We start from the raw sequence: 22,426 nt of genomic DNA on the forward strand, positions 1-22,426 counted from the left end.
AAGAGATAACTGTGCTTGTGAAGAGGTGTAAGAGGTTCAGTCTGAAATGATTTGCAGAAAATTGCAAATGTGTATTGATTAATGTCCTTGAGGCCTTTTTAGAACTAGAAAGTTCTTCAACTTGTCGTTGTTCTGGTAAATGACTCTTCTCTTTCCGTCCTGTTTTCTCACCATGACAGCTCTTCCCAAGCCTCCAGGTACCCCTGTGGTTACTGAAACCACTGCCACTAGTGTGACCATCACCTGGGACTCAGGCAACCCAGACCCTGTGACTTACTATATCATCCAGTATAGGGCTAAGTCCCCAGACAGCAAGTATGAGACAGTGGATGATATCACCACTACACGATACAGCATTGGTGGCCTCTACCCCAACACGGAGTATGAAATCCGTGTCTCAGCCGTCAACACAATCGGCCAGGGTCCTCCCAGTGAGCCAGTAGAAACCCGGACAGGTGAACAGGCTCCTGCCAGTCCACCACGAAACATCCAGGCCCAGATCATATCCCAAAACACCATGATGGTACGCTGGGAAGAGCCCGAGGAGCCCAATGGTCAGATCAAGGGCTACCGAGTTTATTACACCATGGATGACTCCCAACCCATGAGCCTCTGGCAGATCCATAATGTCCAGGACAGCATCATCACCACTATCCAGAGCCTGGTTCCTCAGGAGACATACACAATCAAAGTCCTAGCATTTACCTCTGTAGGAGACGGACCCTTCTCAGAGCCCAAACATGTCAAAGTACTGCTGGGAGGTAAGCATATAAAAACTGATTTCCATTGCTTTTGTTAAATTTCATGTCTGGAAACTGTGCATACTATAGGCACCAGTGTAATAGTCAAAACAAGTTGCTGAGTTAGTTTTACATAAGTTGTAGAGAAAGTGGTGCCTTTGACAACCAATGAAAAACATCTTAAGCAGCACGATTTCTTAAACTTTAGATAGCCTCCGCCTGCTGCCAAAGAGACAAGTTTTCCCCCCTGCTGTGCAACGTTCACCCACACATCTGTGGCTTCTGCAAATGATGACAAAAGTCAGTTTGATCATGTCTGAAAAGAAAATCAAATTTGAGGAAAAACCGAAATCTAAGGCCCAACCAGTATCAGCTTTATAGCTGAGCAAAATCACTCCATTCATGCTCGGAGGCACGTCCAACATCAGAGAGCACTTTGTACCCTGCTTGTGACTGGGCCACAAACATTTGTACTTCATTATAACCTGTTCCTCTCAATTAACTTCATCTAACCCTCTGCCAGATCTCATTATACTCATCATAATAATATGTCGATAGAAAATATGCTCTTTTTTAAGAGTTCATTGAAGAGGGAAATAGGACCTCATTGACACATTTTTAGGACTTTTTTCAGATGGTAATTGGGCGGTACCCCTCTTATGTGTATAACAATAATAATTTCCAAGTCTTGACCAATTTCTACTAACTTATCCTGCAACATTGTCTTCTTCTATCTTCTTTAGTTCCAGGTCAACCATCCAAATTCCAGATTGGTGCTGTGTCTGACACCAGCATTGAACTGACCTGGGAAGCCGCCTATGAGAAAGAAGGAATTATAAATTATGAGCTTCGCTACATGGAAGGCAGTTTTGGCACCCAAGTATGATTTTTTTTTGTGTGATTTCAAATTGCATTACCTTTTACATTGAGAGTTTTACTCTACGTCATCCATTCATGACCCAAAATTTCATATGCAACCATTTCAAACTTGTCAATAATGTTACTCTCCATCAATAGATGAAGAAAACATTTGGACCCACATCATCATATGTTGTGGAAAATCTCCGACCAAACACGGAGTACCACTTCTCCTTGGCTGCCATCTCTAACAAAGGCATTGGAGCCTTCACCAATGACATATCACAGAAGACATTGCAAGCCAGTATGTAACCCTTTATTCAATCTTCTCTCCTGTTCTCTTTGTGGGTTTGGCTAACAAAAGATTTTTCCCCAGTAAAGCAGTTAAATGGTTTTATGTTTTTACTAAAGTGAATTCCAACAAGGTTATGTGCTTTTTTTTTTTTTTACTCAAGCGTATAAACTCTATTTTCTCTGATGTCCACTGCATCATCACCTTTGAACTATGACTGTGTTTTCTCAGACATAATCAGGGTTCAAAGCTGATCAGAAATGATGAACTGTATAGCAAATTGACTTAACTAATGTGCTGATGAATTCTTGTTAAATCATGTGGTTCTGATATTGTTTTTGTTAACCTCAATGTGACAATATAACTATGGTATTTTCTAGGTAATTAACACAACAAGCGGTGTGTTTTGTGGAGAGAAATTAAGCCACAAATGGCTAAAGTCACCTCTTTTTAGTGTTTTACAACTTTTTTTATTATAGAATTAGTTTGTTTTATAACATGGCTTTGGTGCCAAATATGCATGAGTGTACTTAACACTTTCAAACAAATCAAGTCTACGTGGACTGCAGTTTCTTTATTTCCCTTTCACTTTTGTTCATATTTGCTTTTTCTTTGTCAACAGCAAGTGCACTTTCTTCTGTGTGACAGAGACACAAAAAATGTCAGCTCTTCTCTAAAACCGCCAAGGCTCTCATATGAACTATATTGGGATTGGCTATGGGGAGTTTTGGGTCAAGTTTAGTCATCAAAGAAAAAACAAAACCCTATCAGCAGTCACCACCAGGCAGTGGGCATGTACACACATGAATTTATTCTAGTATATCAGTTCTGCACTGATTATTTTATTTTACAGATGGCAGCAACACAATTCATTCATTCACCCATTCATTATCCTTAACCGCTTATCTGAACTTGGGTTGTGGGGAGAAACACAATTTAATTATTTAAACCAGCCAGCTAAAAATAACAGGAGTGATATAATAACTCAAAGTAGTGCAAGCTGTAGAAAAAGAAAATACACACAGCTTATCCAATCAAATATCCAAAGGGACTGTTGGGATGACAGGGTATGAAATTCATATCTTTTTGGTTTGCACAGCACATAAAGATTAACAATGATGATGTGTATTGACATTTAATACATTAATGGTAAAGGGCATTGGAAATGTAGCTAGATTTAGGGGATTAATGACTGATCTGGGCTAGTCATTGTGGATCCTGCTGATACAGAATTCAGACAAATATCATGTCTGCATTTATTTTCAGGCTACCTTTATTGCCAATAAACTGGCAGAGGACCTTCACTGAGTCATAGGAGAGCCATGGCGGTGGGAGTAGACCTCTTTTAACACATTTTCTGTTTCTACCAGTGCAACTTGTTGGATGTGCCCCCACATCTGGGCTGTGGGGGCTTTGGAACAACCACTTCACAGTTCTTTTTGGTACTGCTGGGCAGCAGAGCTACACAGACAGTGCAGAGTGACTGAGGAGAGCACCAGTTGCATGTAACATTCACTCCTTCCCACTCAGGGTGCTGTTGAGAACTTATCACTGCACCGTTGGTCTTTGATCAGTCCAGGCATGAAAATGCTTTATGTTCATACAACTCCATTCCTGTCTTGGCGTCTCTAGAGTGTCAGTACCCATCTTCACCTGTCGATGTGTGTTTGTGATTTCCTTACCTGTGTTTCTGCATTTGTTCTTGACTGGTAAACCACCAGCTGATTGGATTGAATACACTCCTCTTGTCCTCTTACATCACCCTTCTCCAGCTGTGTTTCTCTCTGTGCCACTTGTTCCCCCTGTGCAATGGAACAAAAGCTCTCCTTGGAATGGCTTGACATCTCCTTGCTCACTTTGTGTCCTCTTCCTTTTAAGTTGAGTCTTTTGGAAAAAAAAAAAAAGTTTTTGAGTTAGATTTTTTTATTTAATTATTAATTTATTTTTCTTTCTGGGTTATCCAAAAGAATATTGGTTTGACATCACTCCAAACAGTAGCTTGCAGCTATTTTCATCTTTCGGTTGGGTTCCTGCATGAATCCAAGTCCACTACAGCCACAAACAGCTACAACGCAGCAGGCAGAGCAGACAGCACTGACATACCCCCGCCCGTAGAGCAAATATGGGGGAGAATAAGTCCAACTGATGGCTTTTCTCAAGTCTCTGCTCGAGACAAGGGGCTCTTCCTTTCAACTCCCTCATCCATACAATACAGTGGATAGAAATGATAACTGTATCTAACTGGAATACTGATTGGAAAGTTTAACTGACATTTTTGCCTTTTCTATCCATTCTACTTCTAAGGTTTTACCGTAGTGCTTTTGTTCCTGGTCTTTCAAATGTTTTTAGTACTTTTATTAAGAGTCCCTGCTCAAGCAAGTGTGAGATAATCTATTGGTTTCTAACTCCTGAGGTCAGAGTCAGAAGTCAGACAGAGCAAAAGGTTTCCCACAACACAATAAATAACTTGAACTTTTGGATCCCTTGAGGTAAGTGTTTGTGTGGTTTAGGGATTCAGTCTGCCGTAACCTTTCTCAAATTAATTAACGACCCCCCCCCCCCCCCTTTTTTCCTAAACAGAATTGGAAGGATAGAGTAAGCAGTCTTTGTACATGACACCGTTAAATATTAAACTGACATATCTGCAGTTTGGCTCCTTATACAGGTCAGGAATAGCAGCATCTCCATGCATCCAAGCCAGCGAAGAGCCTTGTGACATATATAGCTTGAATTAAGTGCCTTCAAAGCACACTGAACCATAGACAGTTTAAACTGTCAGCTTTTGGGAAAACACTAGAAAAAAAAGCATAGGGTATAAACAAAGAGCATATAGACCGCGCATGAATACACAAGTAGATAGAAACATAATGGCCTCAAGTTTGAGGACAATAAACTGACACACGACAGACTCTGGAGTATCATATGCCCTCTATGGGTGTTGCACACAGACACTCTAAAACTGAGTAATATTTTAAGATTACTGACGTGTTAAAAAAGGATCACGAAATACACAAAGGACAATGAAATAAACTGCAGTACAAAACAAAGTGCCTATGCCAGTTGGATTATTTTACCTGAATCACATTACAGAGCAATGACTGCATACAATTTTAATATCCTCTCTTTGACTGTTGGCATTGTTTGTGCCATTGTCACGGCCCTACAGAACCACTTCAACCTGGACTTGATCCTAATACATTGTCTGGCAGACTGAAACCCTTTCCCACTAAGTAAAAAGAAAGACAGACAACATGATTTCCCTGTTTGCTTTATTGTCCATTATCTGTGGTACAAAATGTTCGCAGATTGTTGAAGTTTGTGCTCAGTCCAAGCAGCATTACCAGGGGCTATTGTCATGGGGACTACTCTGTCAAGAACTCGTGAAAAATCAATGCAAAAAATGAATAATTTTCATGGTCTTTTTTTGTTCCATCGTGAGCAATGCCAAATAACTCCCCAAATCAAAGAACAATAATATCCTTTCATTGGCTTTTTTGGTCAGTATTGCAGTCGGCTGAAATAAATCCACGAGATGTTACTGGCAGCAGTAGTCCTCATTCAGAAGCAAGGCCTCTTGGGGTATGCTGTCATAATCAGACCAGGTTGAGAGACCATTTTTGTGAGACCGTTCAGACGTGGCCGGAGTGGGTCCACAACCCGAGAGCTGGGAGGGCCCAGTATTCTTCTAGCTGTCCCCCAGTTGCAAAGCATGCTAACAGGGCCTGAGATGGACCCTGGGAGTGGGTGTTAGGGGACTGCAGGGCCCCAGAGTGGCAGATAAGAATCCCATTTCATAGCGTCAGAATTAATTTCATGCTTTGCGATGAGCTATGAGCCAGGCCCCTGGATTGTCAGGCTTTGTTACACATTTAGATTATACCTAGAACCTGCCAGTAGCCAGTCAAGTGCTATCTCTCAAATTAAAGTGGCAGATTCTAAATCCTCTGTATTTAGCCAAACAAGCAGTTTAGCTCCCCCCACTTACTGTAATTGCAGGAGGTTTTCAGATATATTGGAATATTTATGTGAGCCACAACACGGCCATTTGGCATCGAGGGGATTAATTCCATAATGATCTACAAATACGAACATCCTGTCATTCGAGGCTTCTAATGAAAATACAATTCAAATGCAGACATGTGCTTATACCCTGATAGCAAAAGCATTGTCAATCTGTGTCATTTTAAGAGTTGACAGCAGACATTGAGTAATGGCCTGTGGAGCTAAACTGTTAGCAATGTGTGTAATTTATATCCACGGAGGATGTTGCACTAAAAGCACTTTTAATCTGAAGGTAGTCATAATGATTAGGTATGCCACCAGTACTTGACATTACAGACTTTATACCCAGAGCTCTTAGTCATATCACAACAGACTAAAAAGTCAAAGAGAAGGATATGAATGCAGACATGACTAATTATTTGTCAAATAGCATTTATGAAACTCTTTCAGGGAAGCTTCAAAAGAACCTCAAGTGAAGCATTAGCTGAGTTTCTTCTTTTGTGGTTGTATAGTTCTTCAATCCATAATCCTACCACTGGCCTTCATGGGATATGCACTTTATTAAAGCTTCGCCCCGGCCACTTTTAAACCGTTATCGGGCGTGAGGATGCCTGTGCACTGTGATAGCCTGGCCCCTGTCAGATTTGCAGCCTTTTCCGCACCACAAAGATTGAGAACTGAGCAATCATTCTTGACGTGGAGAGTTTGCAAATACAATATGAGCGGAGGAAAGAAGCTGAAAGGCTCAAAATCCAGTAAGACCGTAAGTAAATAAGCCCATTGGACACAGAGAAGGGTTTGGGAACTGTGGCTGAGGTCCTGCCCTATTTGTTGTGTGCAGGAACATTCAGTCTTCACTGTGAGGAGGCCTTTCTGATAGTCACAACCCCTGTTTTTTTATTTTTCGTTTTTATTTAAAGCTGTTCTACCCAAAGTGACACTGCAGTCGTTAAACTTTTATGAATTCAGAAATACATGCTTTCCGTCTTGCTTACTCTATTCTTGTGCCTTGGAATTCTACATAGGCACAGGGCTATGAAATGGGATTTATTTGAACAATTTTTTAACTCCGATGGTTGCCTGTGTAAGTGCAGAAGAACAGAATATCTTGGAAGGGAGTTTTCACCCTAAGGCTTCCCCTCTCACAGTCTTGTGGACCCTCCGGCCCAAAGATACATGAGTATTAAACAGCCCTGGCTACAGCACAGAACCAACGCTCTCCCTCCCAATAACCCTAAAATTGGTCCAAAAGTAACTCTCACTGAGTCAAAATTTAAGGTCTTATTTGCTGATTCGAAAATGTGAATTCTAGTTTTCTGAGAGGGAAAGTGTTGCAGTTCACTGACTACAGAGGAAGCACTCTCTGTAGGCAGGTGCTGGTGGTAAGAAAGTCTTAACAATTTAGTATTTGTGGGAGTCAGGTACGTATGATGCAAACAATGCTTGTGATTTCTTTTTGTTTGTTTGTTGTTGTTTTTTTTAGAAGTTAAATGTTCTTATTTTCTGTTCATGCTGAGTATCTTGTTTTTTCATGTTTTCTCATGAGTTGTCATTTTGAACCTTAACTGTTGTTGTGATTCTTTCTTTCGAGTCACTTGGGTTACAGAGAAATTCATTTCCCAGTACCCTCCTTCAGTTCATAATTTATTTCTTCAGCCTTTGTTTTTGAGAACATGCTGCTTGTTTCCATGGGTTTCATTTGAGTTATTTTCTTTAGTTGTTGTTGTGTGTGGAATGCCTTTTTTTCTGATGGTATTTCATTTTGTTTTTGGTTATTGTGCTATTTCTACCTTACATAACAGACAAAATGTAATAATGAACTGGGTTTGTCACACCAAGATGGATGGAATATATTCTCGCACAAAACCAGGGGGAGAGAGGAAACCCGACTCGGATAGAAATATTTTCATACATGTCCTTTTATCCGTATAATACCAAACTCTGGATGAGAAGTGAAACGTTTTATCGCTCCCTGCACAGCACACTCTCTGGACGAGCACAAGCTGTGTGAGAGCTTGGCACAGATTAGAAGCGAGAGGCATTGAATTTGATTTAGAAAGTTCACAGATGTGTAGGTTTTAATATGTTTTGGAAGAACACTTCAGACACAAATAACAGCCACCGTGTTGGAAAGCTTTCATACTGTTGCAAATTAAAAAGGACAGACTACACTACCTAGCCTGCTAGCTTATACATAGGGAAAAAAATAGCTTGTTATAGCTTGTGTTAATTTGGCTGAAAGTTCTGGTACAAAAATTACAAATGCTTTCCAATGGATTGTTTAATCATGCTCAGTCAAGGTAAGATGGGCATGACAATAGCTGCCAGAAATCATTATCTGTTGGACTGAACAGTACACATTAACACAGAACATATTTAGAATATAGTCATCTTTTTTATGCTGGCCTTATGGAAATGCCAGTATGTAATTAATCCTCATATGGATATGCCAGTGGCTTAGTGGTTGCAATAATTGCAGAGACCCTGAGGGGGAAAATTATTATTTTTTTAGTGCTCACAACTTACCTTGTTGATAGGTTTTAGTTTTTAAGGATTTAAGCCTCAGCTCAGTGCCTGAAAATAAAATACACAATGGATATTCCAGCCCATCTGGCACTGAAACGTTCGGAATATTGAGTACAGGCTTTAACAAGGATGACATGAGCAAGAAAGTGTCGCACCTCCTGTAGTGTAATACATTGCAGGACAAACAAATGGGTTCTGTTGTAAATCGTCCTGAGATAGTGTTGCAATGGAGGAATCTTTTTTGACGTATATCCAAGTAATCTTTCTTGAAAAAGCCAGATTCTACAAGGTTGATTTCCTCAGTCGCAGTACTATGTGAGAGTTCAAGCAGAAACTTAACACCACGAAGCTTGTGATACCCGTTAATGATTAAAAAAATTTAAAAAAGGTTCCCCAGGAACCTCACGAGGATAGCCATCCTGATTCATTATTACACAAGCTTGTGCCATTGTCCATTTATGCCTCTTATGTTAACATTTGCTTGATGATTTTATTTTTATTTTAAACATATTTTGCCTCCGTCTTTGTTTTGCAATTTTTGTTTGAATTACTCTTATTGTTTTTTTTATTCTTTTATCATTTTCTTTATCTCTCCCATCTTTTTATTTTTTTGTTTTTCACCCCTACCTTCCCCCTTACCTTCCCCCTTCCCCCGTCCTCCTCCTCGTCCTCGACCCCCTTCCTTCCTGTCCTTTCCACCTCACCAGAGCCCTCAGCCCCCCCTCAAGACATTAAGTGCAGCAGCACCAGCTCCACCACCCTGCTGGTAAGTTGGCGCCCCCCGCCGTTGAAGAGTCAGAACGGTGACCTGGCGGGGTATAGGGTGCACTACCAGGTGGTGGGCCCGTCAGAAGGCGGCAGTGACGACGGGGACCCCCCGGAGGAGCCCACTGTCCCTGCCACTGAAGAGCAGGTGCTGCTGCAGCGATTGGAGAAGTGGACCCAGTACCGCATCACTGTGTCCGCCTTCACTGTGGTTGGGCCAGGCCCTGAGAGCGAGCCCCTGACCTGCCGCACAGATGAAGATGGTACATGAATCCCTAATCTATAGAGGCTTAACCTAATGTAGAAATGCAGCTATTGATTGTTAGTTAGATGGTGAGCACGCCCTTGGCTGCGGATGTTTGTTTGTGTCTGCACTACAAGAAAGGGGTGTCTGAAAACAAGATAAAAACACTAAATCTGAGGGAAATGATCTTGCTGCATGGACAGATAATTTAAGATTTCTTAAATTAAGATTGTTAAATCTAGAAATAAGCATGTTGAATGCTGAAAATTAGAAATTAGATTTATTTACAAGTGTTGTTTTTAGAGTTAAAGTTTTTTTTATCTTGGTAAGAAACAAATAATTTGCAGTGCACTCTGCTCGGGCCAGTTCATTGCTTTAATTTATCTTGTTTTAAGGGTTAATTTCTTTTTTTAAGCATACAACATGCTTATTTCTAGATTCAATAATCTTAATTTAAGAAATCTTGTCAAGTGAAATTATCTGTCCATGTAGCAAGATCATTTCCCTCAGATTTAGTGTTTTTATCTTGTTTTAGACACATCTTTTTTGCAGTGTGTGTGTGTGTGTGTGTGTGTGTGTGTGTGTGTGCAGATTGTTTCTTTCTTACAAGTGTCCATTAGAAAGTGTTCTAAACTTCAGTCAAATGCCAGAATAATTGGAGAATTGTATCAGACATACCAACATCTCTGTCCATAAGTAACAGAACCACATACAGCTGTGTAAACCATATGAAAGGAAACACTTGGAACAGATTTCACACTTGGGAAATCAAGTGTGTTGCTATTAAAACATTACTAACCAAATGTAATTCTTAATAGCTGCCACATCCCATATCCTGCCTCTATCTGTAGGCTTTTAACTGAAACCCATTGCTCAGCTGAGAGTCATAAGCATTTATGAGTGCTGCACACTGCAAGGCCATATCGGTCTGTGCATTTATGGTGGCAACAGTCGGTTAGAGGTTAAACAGGCAGGTGTGTGTCCACTCAGGTTGAAACTTGAATCTCCTTACTTGAAAACTGTAGTTGAGGATGAACAAAATAGAGACAGACAGGACAACAGATTTCTGTTTCTCTGCATAGCTCGGCATGTGATGCACTATAAAAATATTGATTTTCTTTGGAAAAACAGAGAAGTCAAAATGCTTGCAAAAACATCTCAACCTCAAAATAGCAGAAACTAAGCATGATACCACTAAGTTGGGTAGCAGAAAATAAATGAAAAAGGAGAAAAGTAGTTGAACAATAAAATACATAAACTGACAAGTAAAGATGTGAGCTTGTCACAGCACATCTCAATCACTGACGGATGGCTGACATTGGCTTCTGTTCTCCACGATCCATTTCACATCCATTACCACAGCATTTTAAGCTTTTTTCCGACACTGATGTACAACGAGTGCAACAGTATAGACGAGCCTAAATTCTCATCATGCCTGTTTTAAAAGACACCGGTATCAGGAATTACAGGGGTGAAAGCCACGGCGCACTGACAACAGCTATAACACATTTTCTGGTGTCATTACAATAATAATGTGTGACAGAGAAGTGCCAGGTAAAGAAATAAGAGTCAGGGCTAAAAGGTAGAAACGATTTTGGTAATAAACAAGATTGGTGCATGATCCTGGGGAAGATGGGGAGAAATGGGGTTGTGATTTAGGGGGCGAGAAGGGGACTTGAAGTGTTTGTGGACGAGCAAATGGAAGCAGTTTGAGTGGAAGAGTTCTATTAATGGCACATCCATCTCAGAAAGGGCCAGTCTGTGGCACAGCGAAAGGCCTAGAAGCAAGGCCTTCCATAAGCCTGTCATTATGACTGAGAGCCTCCAACTGATGCGTGTGTGTTGGGGGGATATGAAACTGCAGAAGGACTGACACTGGAGAGTGTTTGTGTGTTTGTTGTTTTTATTATCATTCTTCCCAGTTGCTGGTATGTCTCGTGGATATTGCGTGTGCATGTGTGTGTCAGGGGCTTATTAATGTCATGACAGTTTTATTTGCCTCTCTCATCCTGTATTGCTCTTGTAAATAGTGTGAAGGATGTCGAGCAATTTCACTGAGACACTACTGTGTTTTTATTGCACTTGTTGAAGAAACTTTTGCACAATCTCAATTATATCTGAAACTACTGGATCAGAACCACAGTAAATGTAAAAATGATATTCTGAATTGAGTTTTCTTCTGTTACCCACAGTTCCTGGGGCTCCTCCCAGGCGAGTGGAGGTGGAGGTCCTCAACTCCACAGCACTAAAGGTGATGTGGCGCTCCCTGACGCCGGGCAAGCAGCACGGTCAGATCCGTGGCTACCAGGTTCACTATGTACGGGTTGAAAATGGCGAGTCACGGGGCCTGCCCCTTATCAAGGACGTCATGCTGGCTGATGCCCAGGTATGAGCATCTGTCACTTTCTTTAGTACAAGTCATTTATGTCAGACAATTTTAAATTCCACCTAGAGGCGTGCTTATACCATGCAGCAAGTTTTTGCTCACATTAAATTGCAAATACCCCCCGGTCTGCCTTTGAAACTGTTTTTCAATCATGATACAAAGAGACTTCCCCAATTAAGCAGATTTAAACATCACAGCGATTAAAACCTCAGTGGACATTTCAAAGAAACTTTGCCCAACTTTTTTCCCTGCACAGACTGCAAATTGTGCACTTTATTCTCACTGTTGTGGCTTTGCAAGTATTGCTGGAACACGGGAAGCGATATGGGTGCTCTCCCCTCTTGGATTTCATTTCATATTGCTGTAATATTCTTTTCCCCTCAGCCCACAACAAGAACTGTAATCAAAGCTTCACTCATCTTGTCCTCCCTCTTCTGCCTCCATGGCTTTTATTAGGGATGTCTAGACCCCTGCTTTATGGCAACATCTGCCATGAAATGTCTGATTGTGTGCTTGTATCAAACGCAAAGACTCAAAGAATATGCTGATTATAGTATTCTGTGCCTGGGGGGAAGAAGTAGAATTGGCATGAAAACATTTCACCAAAAATCAGCCTTCACTGACAGCTAGAATTGTAATGGAGCCCTGTATAATGGCCTTTTTTTCTTTTTACAAAACTTGTTGGAGGAATCCTGCCAAAATGAGACTTTTGTGTGCAGTAGCAATCATCCAAATGGAAATTATAGCCTTGAAGCAATAGGGTAAACAACACAGAAAAGAATAGTTGTATGCAATTCTGCATATTTTGGGAATGAATGAATCAAAATCTATTTTTTTTCCACATGAAGGAAGGGGCCATGCAGGCCAAATGCCACCAGCATCATGTTGACATTTTTGGCATTTAGCAGACCACAAATCCAAGAGTAGAATGATTTTAAATAACTTAAATTATAAGATCCAAGCAATGCACGCACCCAGCAGTCAACAAAGAATGCCTGGGTAGAATATCTTTTCAGCTGCATGTTTTGTTAGTATGTTTAAAAATGACCTCATCATTAAAGAAGCTTCTTATGTCACTACTGGCCATAGCTGTCAATGATTTACAGTAACACGGAGGTAGCTGGATGTTAGCTGCACAGTAACATGGCTCAGCATCCTCAGGCCCCACAGGCAGACCTAAACAACTCTCAGCCTTATTTCAGCTTCTCCCCATAACATAACCTTCAAACAGCTCCTCTTTCTTCTGACCTCACAAAACCAGTGACCTATTTCTGATACCAACCCTCTGCTCCCAAACCTCTAATGCCCCCGTCTCTCACAATCCTATTTCTTCCCTTTCTTTTTTCTCTCTTTTTAAAAAAAAAATTACTTTCTCTCCTGCGCTCTCCTCTTTGGCGGGGGGGTTAGTGGGAAACGGACGATACAGCTGAATATGTGAGTACGAAGTTTCGCCTGAGTGCTTTGTGTAGCTGAAAGGGGTATAAACAGTGGGTATTGCATCAACTTGGTTGGATTCACAGTTTGCACAACCCCTCCAATCTTTATTTAATAAGTTTGGATAACAAAGTGGCTCAGAGGTTTCACCTCAGCTGTCCTGCCTGCCAACCTCCACACTATCTCTATACGCCGCTAAGGAAAAAAGGACAAACTTTTATTGCCAGCTAGCTCCTACAAAGTGATGGCTGATGCAATATCCACTGCCCACTGTGCCTGGAATGCTAATGCTACTCGTGTCATGCTGTGTGTTGATACAGTATGTTTTGTCTTGTGCTCTGGTGGTGTGTGTTTTTTTCTTTTTGTGTGTGTGTTTAAACCATATAATTTAATTTTTCTGTGGTGGCTTAGAATTACTGTGTTCACACACAGTTTTTTGTATATCTTTGATGGAAAATATCGAAGCGGTAGTCTACATAGCGTTCATGTGTGACCCTACTGCAAAATCCTCATCGCATCTCTGATGATCGTTCACAACTGCAGATTTCTTTCAACAAATTGTACCCTTCTTTTGAACCCAGATTTGAAACCCCAGTGTATCTGCATTACGTGAATACCATCTCAAGTGCAAGACAGTACTTATAGCTCATTTACCTTTATTGACCTCTCCCATCCCTCTGCCAACCAGCCTGTTAAAAACCTCATTCTGCATTCGTTCAAACCTGCTCCCCTGAAAGATTCATTAGAATTGATCGGAAGCCTCTCTTTGAAGAGGACTCAAGGAAACTTAATGGCTGTGGTAAAAACTGCCAGCGAATGGGCAGGATGTATTCATCATGCATTTATCACAAAGTTAAGTTGTTGATTGGAATATTGCTGAAGGAATGAGGGGAGCTACTTTCCATATACATGCCTAATATCCCTCCTCCACCTTGGCAACCCTAAGGATTTACTTAATGGAATGGTCTCCCATTACACAGGGGAAAAACATTACATTTAATGCATGCCTCTTGGAAATTAATAAAGAGGACCGGGAGACACTTCACATAGATTAACATCCTGGAGAAAGCATTTTGAGCTGCATGAACGGGGTCAAATCATCAAATATTCATGACACACTATGACATTTTCCTGTTCTTGTCTCTTTCCTGTCTCCCATAGGAAATGGTCATTGGAGGACTCAAGCCAGACACCACTTACTCCATCACGGTGGCAGCGTACACCACCAAGGGGGATGGAGCTCGGAGCAAACCTAAACTGGTGGTGACCAAAGGAGCAGGTCAGTATTAGGATGAAAAATGTTTTTGTTGGTTTGTTTAAAGAGCCGCCTGTTTTCTGCAGCAGTAATGATAGTGTATTGTTTTTCAGTCTTTTACCGCTAGGATATCATCCCTGTCTATGATTCACAACATTAAAGGGACCCAAATTTACAGATTTCACATTGTGGTGTGTTTAACTGATCCAAACCTATTTGGAAGATCTGGAAAAAAGACATGAACAAATGCAAGATTTATTAAAAGGTTATGAAAGGTATGTCTCCCGTTAAAGGGACAGTCCACCTACAAGTCATAAAAACAAATGTATTTTCTCTGTCATCAGTCTCAATTGTTTTAGTATGATTGCAGAATGTAGGAGATATCAAGCTTTTCTCAATATAATGGGACTGTATGGCACTAAGTGCAACTGTTGTGAGCAGCTTCATGTAGAAACTTTATACATGAAGCTCTGCGGATTATCTTGAGTAATCAGGTCATAAATGCTGAAAATAATCATTGCTGTTGAGTTTTTTCAAATGTATATTTGTGCTTTGAGCACCACAGACAGAGTGCCATATAGGAGGCAGATCTCTCTATGGCCGATCAAACGTGCAAGTCACACCAAACAATCTAGGATGGCAAAAAGTATGCATTTGGGGGTGAACTGATCCTTTAACCCCTCTGCCTCAGAAAAACATGTTTTTGAGCTAACAGCCATTCTCAACTGCAGAATTTATCTTTGATATTTTTTTCCAATGAACCATTCTGATGTATATCTGGCTTCACAAACAGTTCAGTCAGTTGAGTTGATATTTGCTTCTACGAGGGCTGCATTTATCATTTGAATCAAGTTCAGAAGACTAGCCACAGATTTTTAGAGATCAAGGAGATGGTATGGGGTGCGTGGTAGATTTTTCAGACAGATTATGACAGCTTGAAAACCCCTGTTGGGTCGTTGGTTTGAGCTTTAAGGATAAAGTACTGGAGGCTAATGCCTGCACACTGCAAAGCCTTGTCTTTTTCAGTTTTTCTCCTTGTTACCACCGGTAGGCATACCAGTTTTACCGGACCGCTTGAGCCTGTTGGGACGCCAGCTTAGTTACCATGAACATGATCTAAACCTGTGAGGCTGGCTGCCTGAGAGTGCAGAAGCCTTCCTTGAGAGAATTTAAAGGCACTCAGCCAAGATAGAATCGTCTATTTGTGTGAGCATCTGTGCCAGTCAGCTTTGGGAGGCTTCAGAGAGCCAATATGTACACAACTGCATACATACTTATGTACACACACACGCACACACAAAACGCACACGCCTGCATACTAGTTACTCACACACTCATGAGCAGTCAACCTCACACATACAGTAAGTGCAGACCTATACTGTGGCACAATAATGAAACAAACCGATAGATACACACATTTTTGAAACCCGACACACACACAAACATATCCTGACAGGTGTGTGTGTTACAGGTGTCAGAGAGTGCGACACTGCCAAAGGGGCTTGAGTGAGTGCTGTCACTCCCCATCCTCCTGTCAGGGCCGGCTGACTGATATGCCACTCTGTCTGTCCCTCAGAGGGAAAGCCTCTCCTTTTTATTATTGAAGTATAAAGAAATGGTTTGTGCCAGGGGGCCAAGATAAATGGAAAAAGGAGAAGGGTGAGAGGTGGGGGGAAAACGAACCTCAGCAGCCTTTTTTCGGAGGTGAAGTGGTTGTCCTTCTTGTTCTGAGGGATGTTAGGATGGCCTAGTGGAAAGCAGGGTTTCCCACTGGTTATGGTATTTTTGAAATACCATGGAATTTCCTGAGGTCTGTTTCGGGCAGGAAACAAAAGGCATTCTACTTTTCGGTTCTCTTGGGACTTAAAAATAGCTTACTTTTGGGAAAGATACCCACATCTTTTTATGTTTTGTTGGGGGTTTTTGTCTCAGTTTTTCCTCAAGAACAACCTCAACACCTTAGTGGACAGCTTCAGAGCCCCGGTAAATTCAATTTATATCAATACAATGTTATTTATGTAACCCAAAATCACAAACTTGCCTTATATAAGAAAGAGACAGAGATTGACAGCAACAACAATGATAACACTAACTTTATAAAGATGCTTATGACTAGTAACACTAGCAGTGAATATATTAGAATGAATCCGTAATCAGTAGCAGTAATAATAAAATAAAATAAATATTAATAATACTAGCAGTAGAATGGGATAATATAATGGGATGATAATTACTTAGCTGTAGTATGAGTAACAATAATGTAGCAGTAATAATAATAGAAATAAAATTATCAATGTTAATAATAGCAATCAATATGATAAAATAGCAATCAGTATGATAAAATAAGAATAACAGCAGTAGTGTCATTATTAGCGTCAGCAATAATACTAGAAATATAGATAATAATGTTAATAGTAGCTGTCAATATGATAAAATAAGAATAACAGCAGTAGTGGTATTATTAGCGGCAGCAATATTAATGGAAATATGAAGAATATTGTTTGATATTGTTTGCACTGAATATAATAGAGTGAAAATAACCCAATGGAATGCATAGTAAACTTGTATGTCTATATGGAGTATATCAGATGATTAAACCAGATGTATGCGATGTTTGAACATCTTGGTTCTTCGCTGTACAATTTATGTTTAAATGTCCTCTGCAAAGCGACTTTCTAGTGGTTCACCCTCGTGTAAACTCACTCATAAGTGGGCACACTTTGAAAGAGTGATGCAAACACATAAAATGCTTTACCACATGAATGCTTTTACATGTATGCACTTCTTAAAATACAGACAAAACACATACCCTTTGCAACAGCTCTTAAAAACGTTCTTTTTTATTACAGAGAAGCATGCACTTAAAGTAAACAGTCGCCTTCACAAGCAGTGACATTATAGCCATGTTCTTTTAAGGATACATAAAGGCCTGAAAAGCAACATCAATACAGAACATCATGACAAATAGAGCAGTCTGATTTTAGTGACACCTAAATGTCGATTCACATAAATGAGCAAGTATTTTCACCATCCAGACATTCCAACAAGCCTCTCTGTTAGTTTGGTGTATCAAAAAGTATCCAAAAAATCTATCTCTGGATTTTGTAGGATATAAAAACAAGTATAGCTGTGCACCTTTTTTGTGAGTCACAGACAAACAGCATTCATTCTGTGGCTGGAACTGTCTTTGTTTGCTGAATGAAAGCCAGGTTTTGAAAGAGCCTTTTCGTGATTCATACTTCCCATGCTCTTGCTTTGAGGAACAAAGTTTACCATGGCCAATGTGAGACAAACTTTAAGAGCGGGCCAAGAGGAATTGTTATTGACAAAAGATTAAAATGTTTGTGTTTCGAAATGTTATTCACCCATCCCATCTGCACAGTGAGGAGTTTTTCACTGGGCTGAAAGGAGCAGCAATCAATAACCATGCTCCATCACTTCTTATCCGTTTTTCTTCTACAGGTTCAAATGGAAAATATACATTGTCCTCTATTATAAGAAAGTTTTCCAAAGAACTTAAGAACTAACCAATCAGCAAACTCCCGAGAAAAATAAAAGACATATCACTCTATAGAAAACCCTACAGTATGATGAGACCTCTGAGCCTACAGTACAAGGCATACATCTTTAAGAAATCTATAAAAGTGGAAGATTTGGGGCATGTAGGGAGGGAGAGAAGACGGCTGATATATGTGTAGATTCTCATATTAGGAAGTAGGGAGGACGGACCTATAGGAAAGCACCATAAACATAAAATAAAGGCCCACAAGTGAAACAAAATACCAAAGGAAGTGCCAACAGACTGTTAAACCCGCAGTAATTCAAAGCTGCATTTGGAAACTTCACACACAGTATTATTGGCCCCAAATGACAGCAAAATGTAGCTGAATGTTGAAGATTTAAAAACCAGAAGTCATGAAAGGTAAAGTTGATGCCTGTTTGTTAATCCTCTACAGTATTGTACTGTTTTAATGTTGATAGTGCAGATTTTTTGGCAGCTAGCATTTAAGTCTTATCTTGCATTTTGGGAAGTTTTATTTGTGTTGTTTGTAATTATGTAAAGTGGTTTGCATTATTCATTCATATTGCAAGTCAGAGTGGATATAGACTCGAATGAACTCAGTCACACTGCTGTTAGACAGGCACTGAAGATATTAGTAGGGTATCCTGCTCTTGTAGTATCTTGACAGCTTACAACTTCACAACACTTCATTTCGATTGTTGCATCCTGTGAAAGGATGCTCAGGGATTCATGTGTGTGTGTTTGAAAAGGGTTTGGATACTTATTCAGATGCTGACTGCAAACAGCTGACTTGAAACATCAGACCTGATCCCCTCATTGCATGTTTAGTAACTTCCTGATTGTTATTTTTATCCAGTGAGAAATAATCAATGTAATGGCCCTGTCTCTTTCTCTTCTCTCTCTTTCTCACATGCTTTCTTAATAGCACTTGTGCCTCAAATGGGCCATGTGAATTTGTTGTAAATTTGACTCAATAGCATTTCCTACACTGCCAATTACACCACTTCACAAACCCCTGCCTCATACACACCCATATAGACTCCTTCAGGAAGCAGACTCAATTAAAAGCAGAGGGAAATGAAGATGGGATAGTGATGGATTTATCAAGACCTTTAAGGTTAAAGCACATGTCCTTGGATATGTTAAGCCTCCTTAGACAGGCTGTGGCCACAGGTTAATCAGTGTTTGTTTTTTTCCTATGTGAAGGAGTGCAGGTCAAAGCAAAGAACCTTATATCCGGGGTGACAGATGATTAAAAATTGCATATATGTGCACCATGCCATTTGCACACAAGCTATATGTAATGAGTTTGTTTGTATGTATATGTCGGTGTGCACAAGAGACAGGAAATGAGAAGGATACCTGATCGCCCCTCTCTCAATCAGACTGAGTGAGTGTCAACAGCAGGCTGTTAATACTGTGGCCTAATGGGAAACGTGCCGGGAGGCCCACAAGGAGGGATTGAACCAGGGTCAACCCTGAAATGGACATAGAGAGAGGGGGGATAGAGGGGGTAGGGGACCAGCTTTGGAAATGAATAGGGGGATTGGGCAGTGTGCAAGGGGAGAGATGGGGATGGAATAAGGTAGAGTGTTGGGGGGGGGGACAATCAAAGTGTCCAGGAACCCCAGAATCACTCTCTCTCACACACACACGCACACACACACACACACACACACACACACACACACACACACACACACACATCTCTGCCCCCTCATATCCCTATTGGGCCCTCTTTGCAGCAGATTGCTCCTTGTCCCCAGTCACCTTCATCATCACTCGTTCACTCATTTTTCACCCACTCACCATGCTCTCGCTCTCTCTGTCTCACATCACCCTGTAGCACTACACACACACACACACACTTAAACACATATATTGTCCACACCAAGAACATACCCACCTGCTCCCAACACCAATCTGCTGGCTCAGTACCTGTGATCTTTCTCCCCCGGGTGCAATAAGCCACTGTTTTAAATGCACGAATAATAAATTATTTTCATGGCCACAAAGGTTTTAATGGATACATTTGGTAGCCCGTTGAGGTTAGAAGCAAAGTATAGAAATTTAGAATGGAAAACACAAAAAAAACCACATGCACACACTCACAGGATCATTATCTCAGATTCTATTTCCTTGATTAGCGGTGGGCATGAAGGCAGAGTGGGCTTTTAAATGACACCAAGCCGAGCTGTAGTATGTAGCAGAGGAGTATTAGGAGCATTCGTCTCACCCAGCTTGCAGCACCCCCGCCTTTCCATTACCGGCAAAAGGCTCAGCTGACTAGCCACCATCCACCCACCAACCTCCGTCTTCCTCCAGCAGCAACCCTCAGAAAGAGGACCATTAGCAAACGGAAATGAATAATACGAGCAGAGGGAGTGGACTGTGTAGAGTGGATTGCTTTGTGTGTGTGTGTGTGTTTTTAATACATGCACATTAAGACTTGCATCTTGGCGCAGGAACATTTACTATATGTAGGCACATGTACACAGGCACACACACATATACAATGATACTATTCCACTGAGAGGGAGTACTTTTGACCCAGACTAATGTTGGCTCCTCCAAATTACTTTAAGTCCATTCTGGGCTAAAAGCCAAAGAGCTCTGTATGCAGGTGGAATGGTGATATAGGAGCTGGCTACAAATCCGGCCCTATACTATCACACACATGAACATATAGTACATGTGCATACACACTGCAGTTTAGTGGGGATAAAAGCTAAAAAAGGACAATATTTTTAATCTAATGGACATTGAATGGAATTCTTTCCGGAGAGGAGTGAGAAGGATCTATGTCAGTAAGCTGAAAATGTAAATGTTTCCTGCCAGCTTTACAACTGTACATCCAAAACATGACATGAACTCTAAAACAGCTATTCCCAACCTCAATTGGGGTCGCGAGATGATTTTTTTTTTGTCATTTTGTGTCTTTTTTTTGGTCATTTTGTGTCTTTTTTGGTAATCTTGTGTCTTTTTTGGTCATTTTGTGTCTTTTTTTGATCATTTTGTGGTCAGTTTGTGTCTTTTTTGGTAATTTAGTTTCTTTTTTGGGCCATTAAGTGTCTTTTTTTGGTCATTTTGTTTCTTTTTTGTTCAAATTTTGTCTTTCTGTGGTAATTTTTTCTCATTTTGTGGTCAATTTGATTCTTTTTTGGGTAATTTTGTGTCTTTTCTGACAAATCCCAAAGTAGCAAGTTATTACTTTACAAGGAGTCTCTGGATTGAAGCTGACTGTTACACACTCAGGAGGTCAGAATGGACCTTTAAACTTATAGCAAAGGACTTAGATTAAAAGTAACAATAAAATATAAAAAAAATGTATAAAAGCACTGACAGAGAGATGTTTTAGTTGTTGTCTGCTTCATTATTTGTCCAAAATTCGTCGTATCAACTGAGTTTGTATGATCTGAACTGTGAGATTCTGTTCAGTGAGCGGGTGTCACAGACAACATGCATGTTAAATTGGGGGTCACGACTTAAAAAGGTTGAGAACTACTGCCCTAAAAGATAGTGATTTTTTTTGCAGATGTACATAAAGCATACATCATAAGAAAAAAGGCTCAAATAGATGCTGCAATTTAAATTCATCCAGTGTAACAATGAACACTTCGGATGTATGGTGATGAAGAAGGCAAATGTATCCATAATCATGGCTGCTTAAGATAATGATGAAATGTATGTTGCACATTAAACTAGAGTTAATCATTTGTATTCAACTTATTCAGCGTTTTTAATTTATGCTGAGGAAGCTCTAACTGCCAGGACTAACCTATTTTCTCTCGACCCAGTTGGCAAGCAGTTTGAATGAGAAACATACAAAGATAGCCAATATTCTCACCAGTGGCCGCACAGTCTCACTTAGAGGCATGAAATTAAATTGATAATGGTAAATAAAAATAACAGTATTGTATTTTCTGCTCCATTACCTGCCATTATCATTACCTGCTCTCATTCATCCAGTCTAATAATACAAAAATAACAGATATCCATCCTGCCACTGCCTTGTATTTCAAGTCAAGTGTCAAGATAGAATGTATTTACAGAAAGATGGGGCTCAAGTATGAATCAGCCACACTCATCTCTCACAAAGCTTTGACGGCAACTTGAGAACTGAAGGCTTCCCATAACTGCTGCAGCCTCTATCACACTGATGGGGCCTTAAAAGGAGAGTTAAGATGAGACGTGTGTCATCCATAAGAGCAGCAAAACTGGGCCACTCTGAAGAATGGTGTCTAGACCCCAAGCGTAGATCATCCATTTTACAACAAGAGATGACTCGTACAGCTGAAAGAGGCACTGTTCTCTGCTTGAAGTTTTAGTGATGCTTTGCAGTACAGATTTTGGCTTGAGCTTGTATCATGAAATGGTAATGGGTACAGTGAACACTCAAGA

General features: G+C 40.5%; 1 protein-coding gene across 1 annotated transcript in view; it reads left to right on the plus strand.

Moving 5' to 3' along the window:
* ptprsa (protein tyrosine phosphatase receptor type Sa) overlaps positions 1 to 22,426 on the plus strand; it is a 155,880-nt gene that overhangs the window by 80,601 nt on the left and 52,853 nt on the right. The window contains exons 7-12 of the mRNA XM_059340375.1: positions 180 to 761; positions 1,484 to 1,620; positions 1,758 to 1,902; positions 9,126 to 9,446; positions 11,620 to 11,813; positions 14,409 to 14,526. Coding sequence (XP_059196358.1) covers positions 180 to 761; positions 1,484 to 1,620; positions 1,758 to 1,902; positions 9,126 to 9,446; positions 11,620 to 11,813; positions 14,409 to 14,526 — 1,497 coding nt within the window. The remainder of the gene's footprint in view (positions 1 to 179; positions 762 to 1,483; positions 1,621 to 1,757; positions 1,903 to 9,125; positions 9,447 to 11,619; positions 11,814 to 14,408; positions 14,527 to 22,426) is intronic.

This window comes from Centropristis striata, chromosome 9, assembly GCF_030273125.1.
Source record: "Centropristis striata isolate RG_2023a ecotype Rhode Island chromosome 9, C.striata_1.0, whole genome shotgun sequence".
NCBI lineage: Eukaryota > Metazoa > Chordata > Actinopteri > Perciformes > Serranidae > Centropristis > Centropristis striata.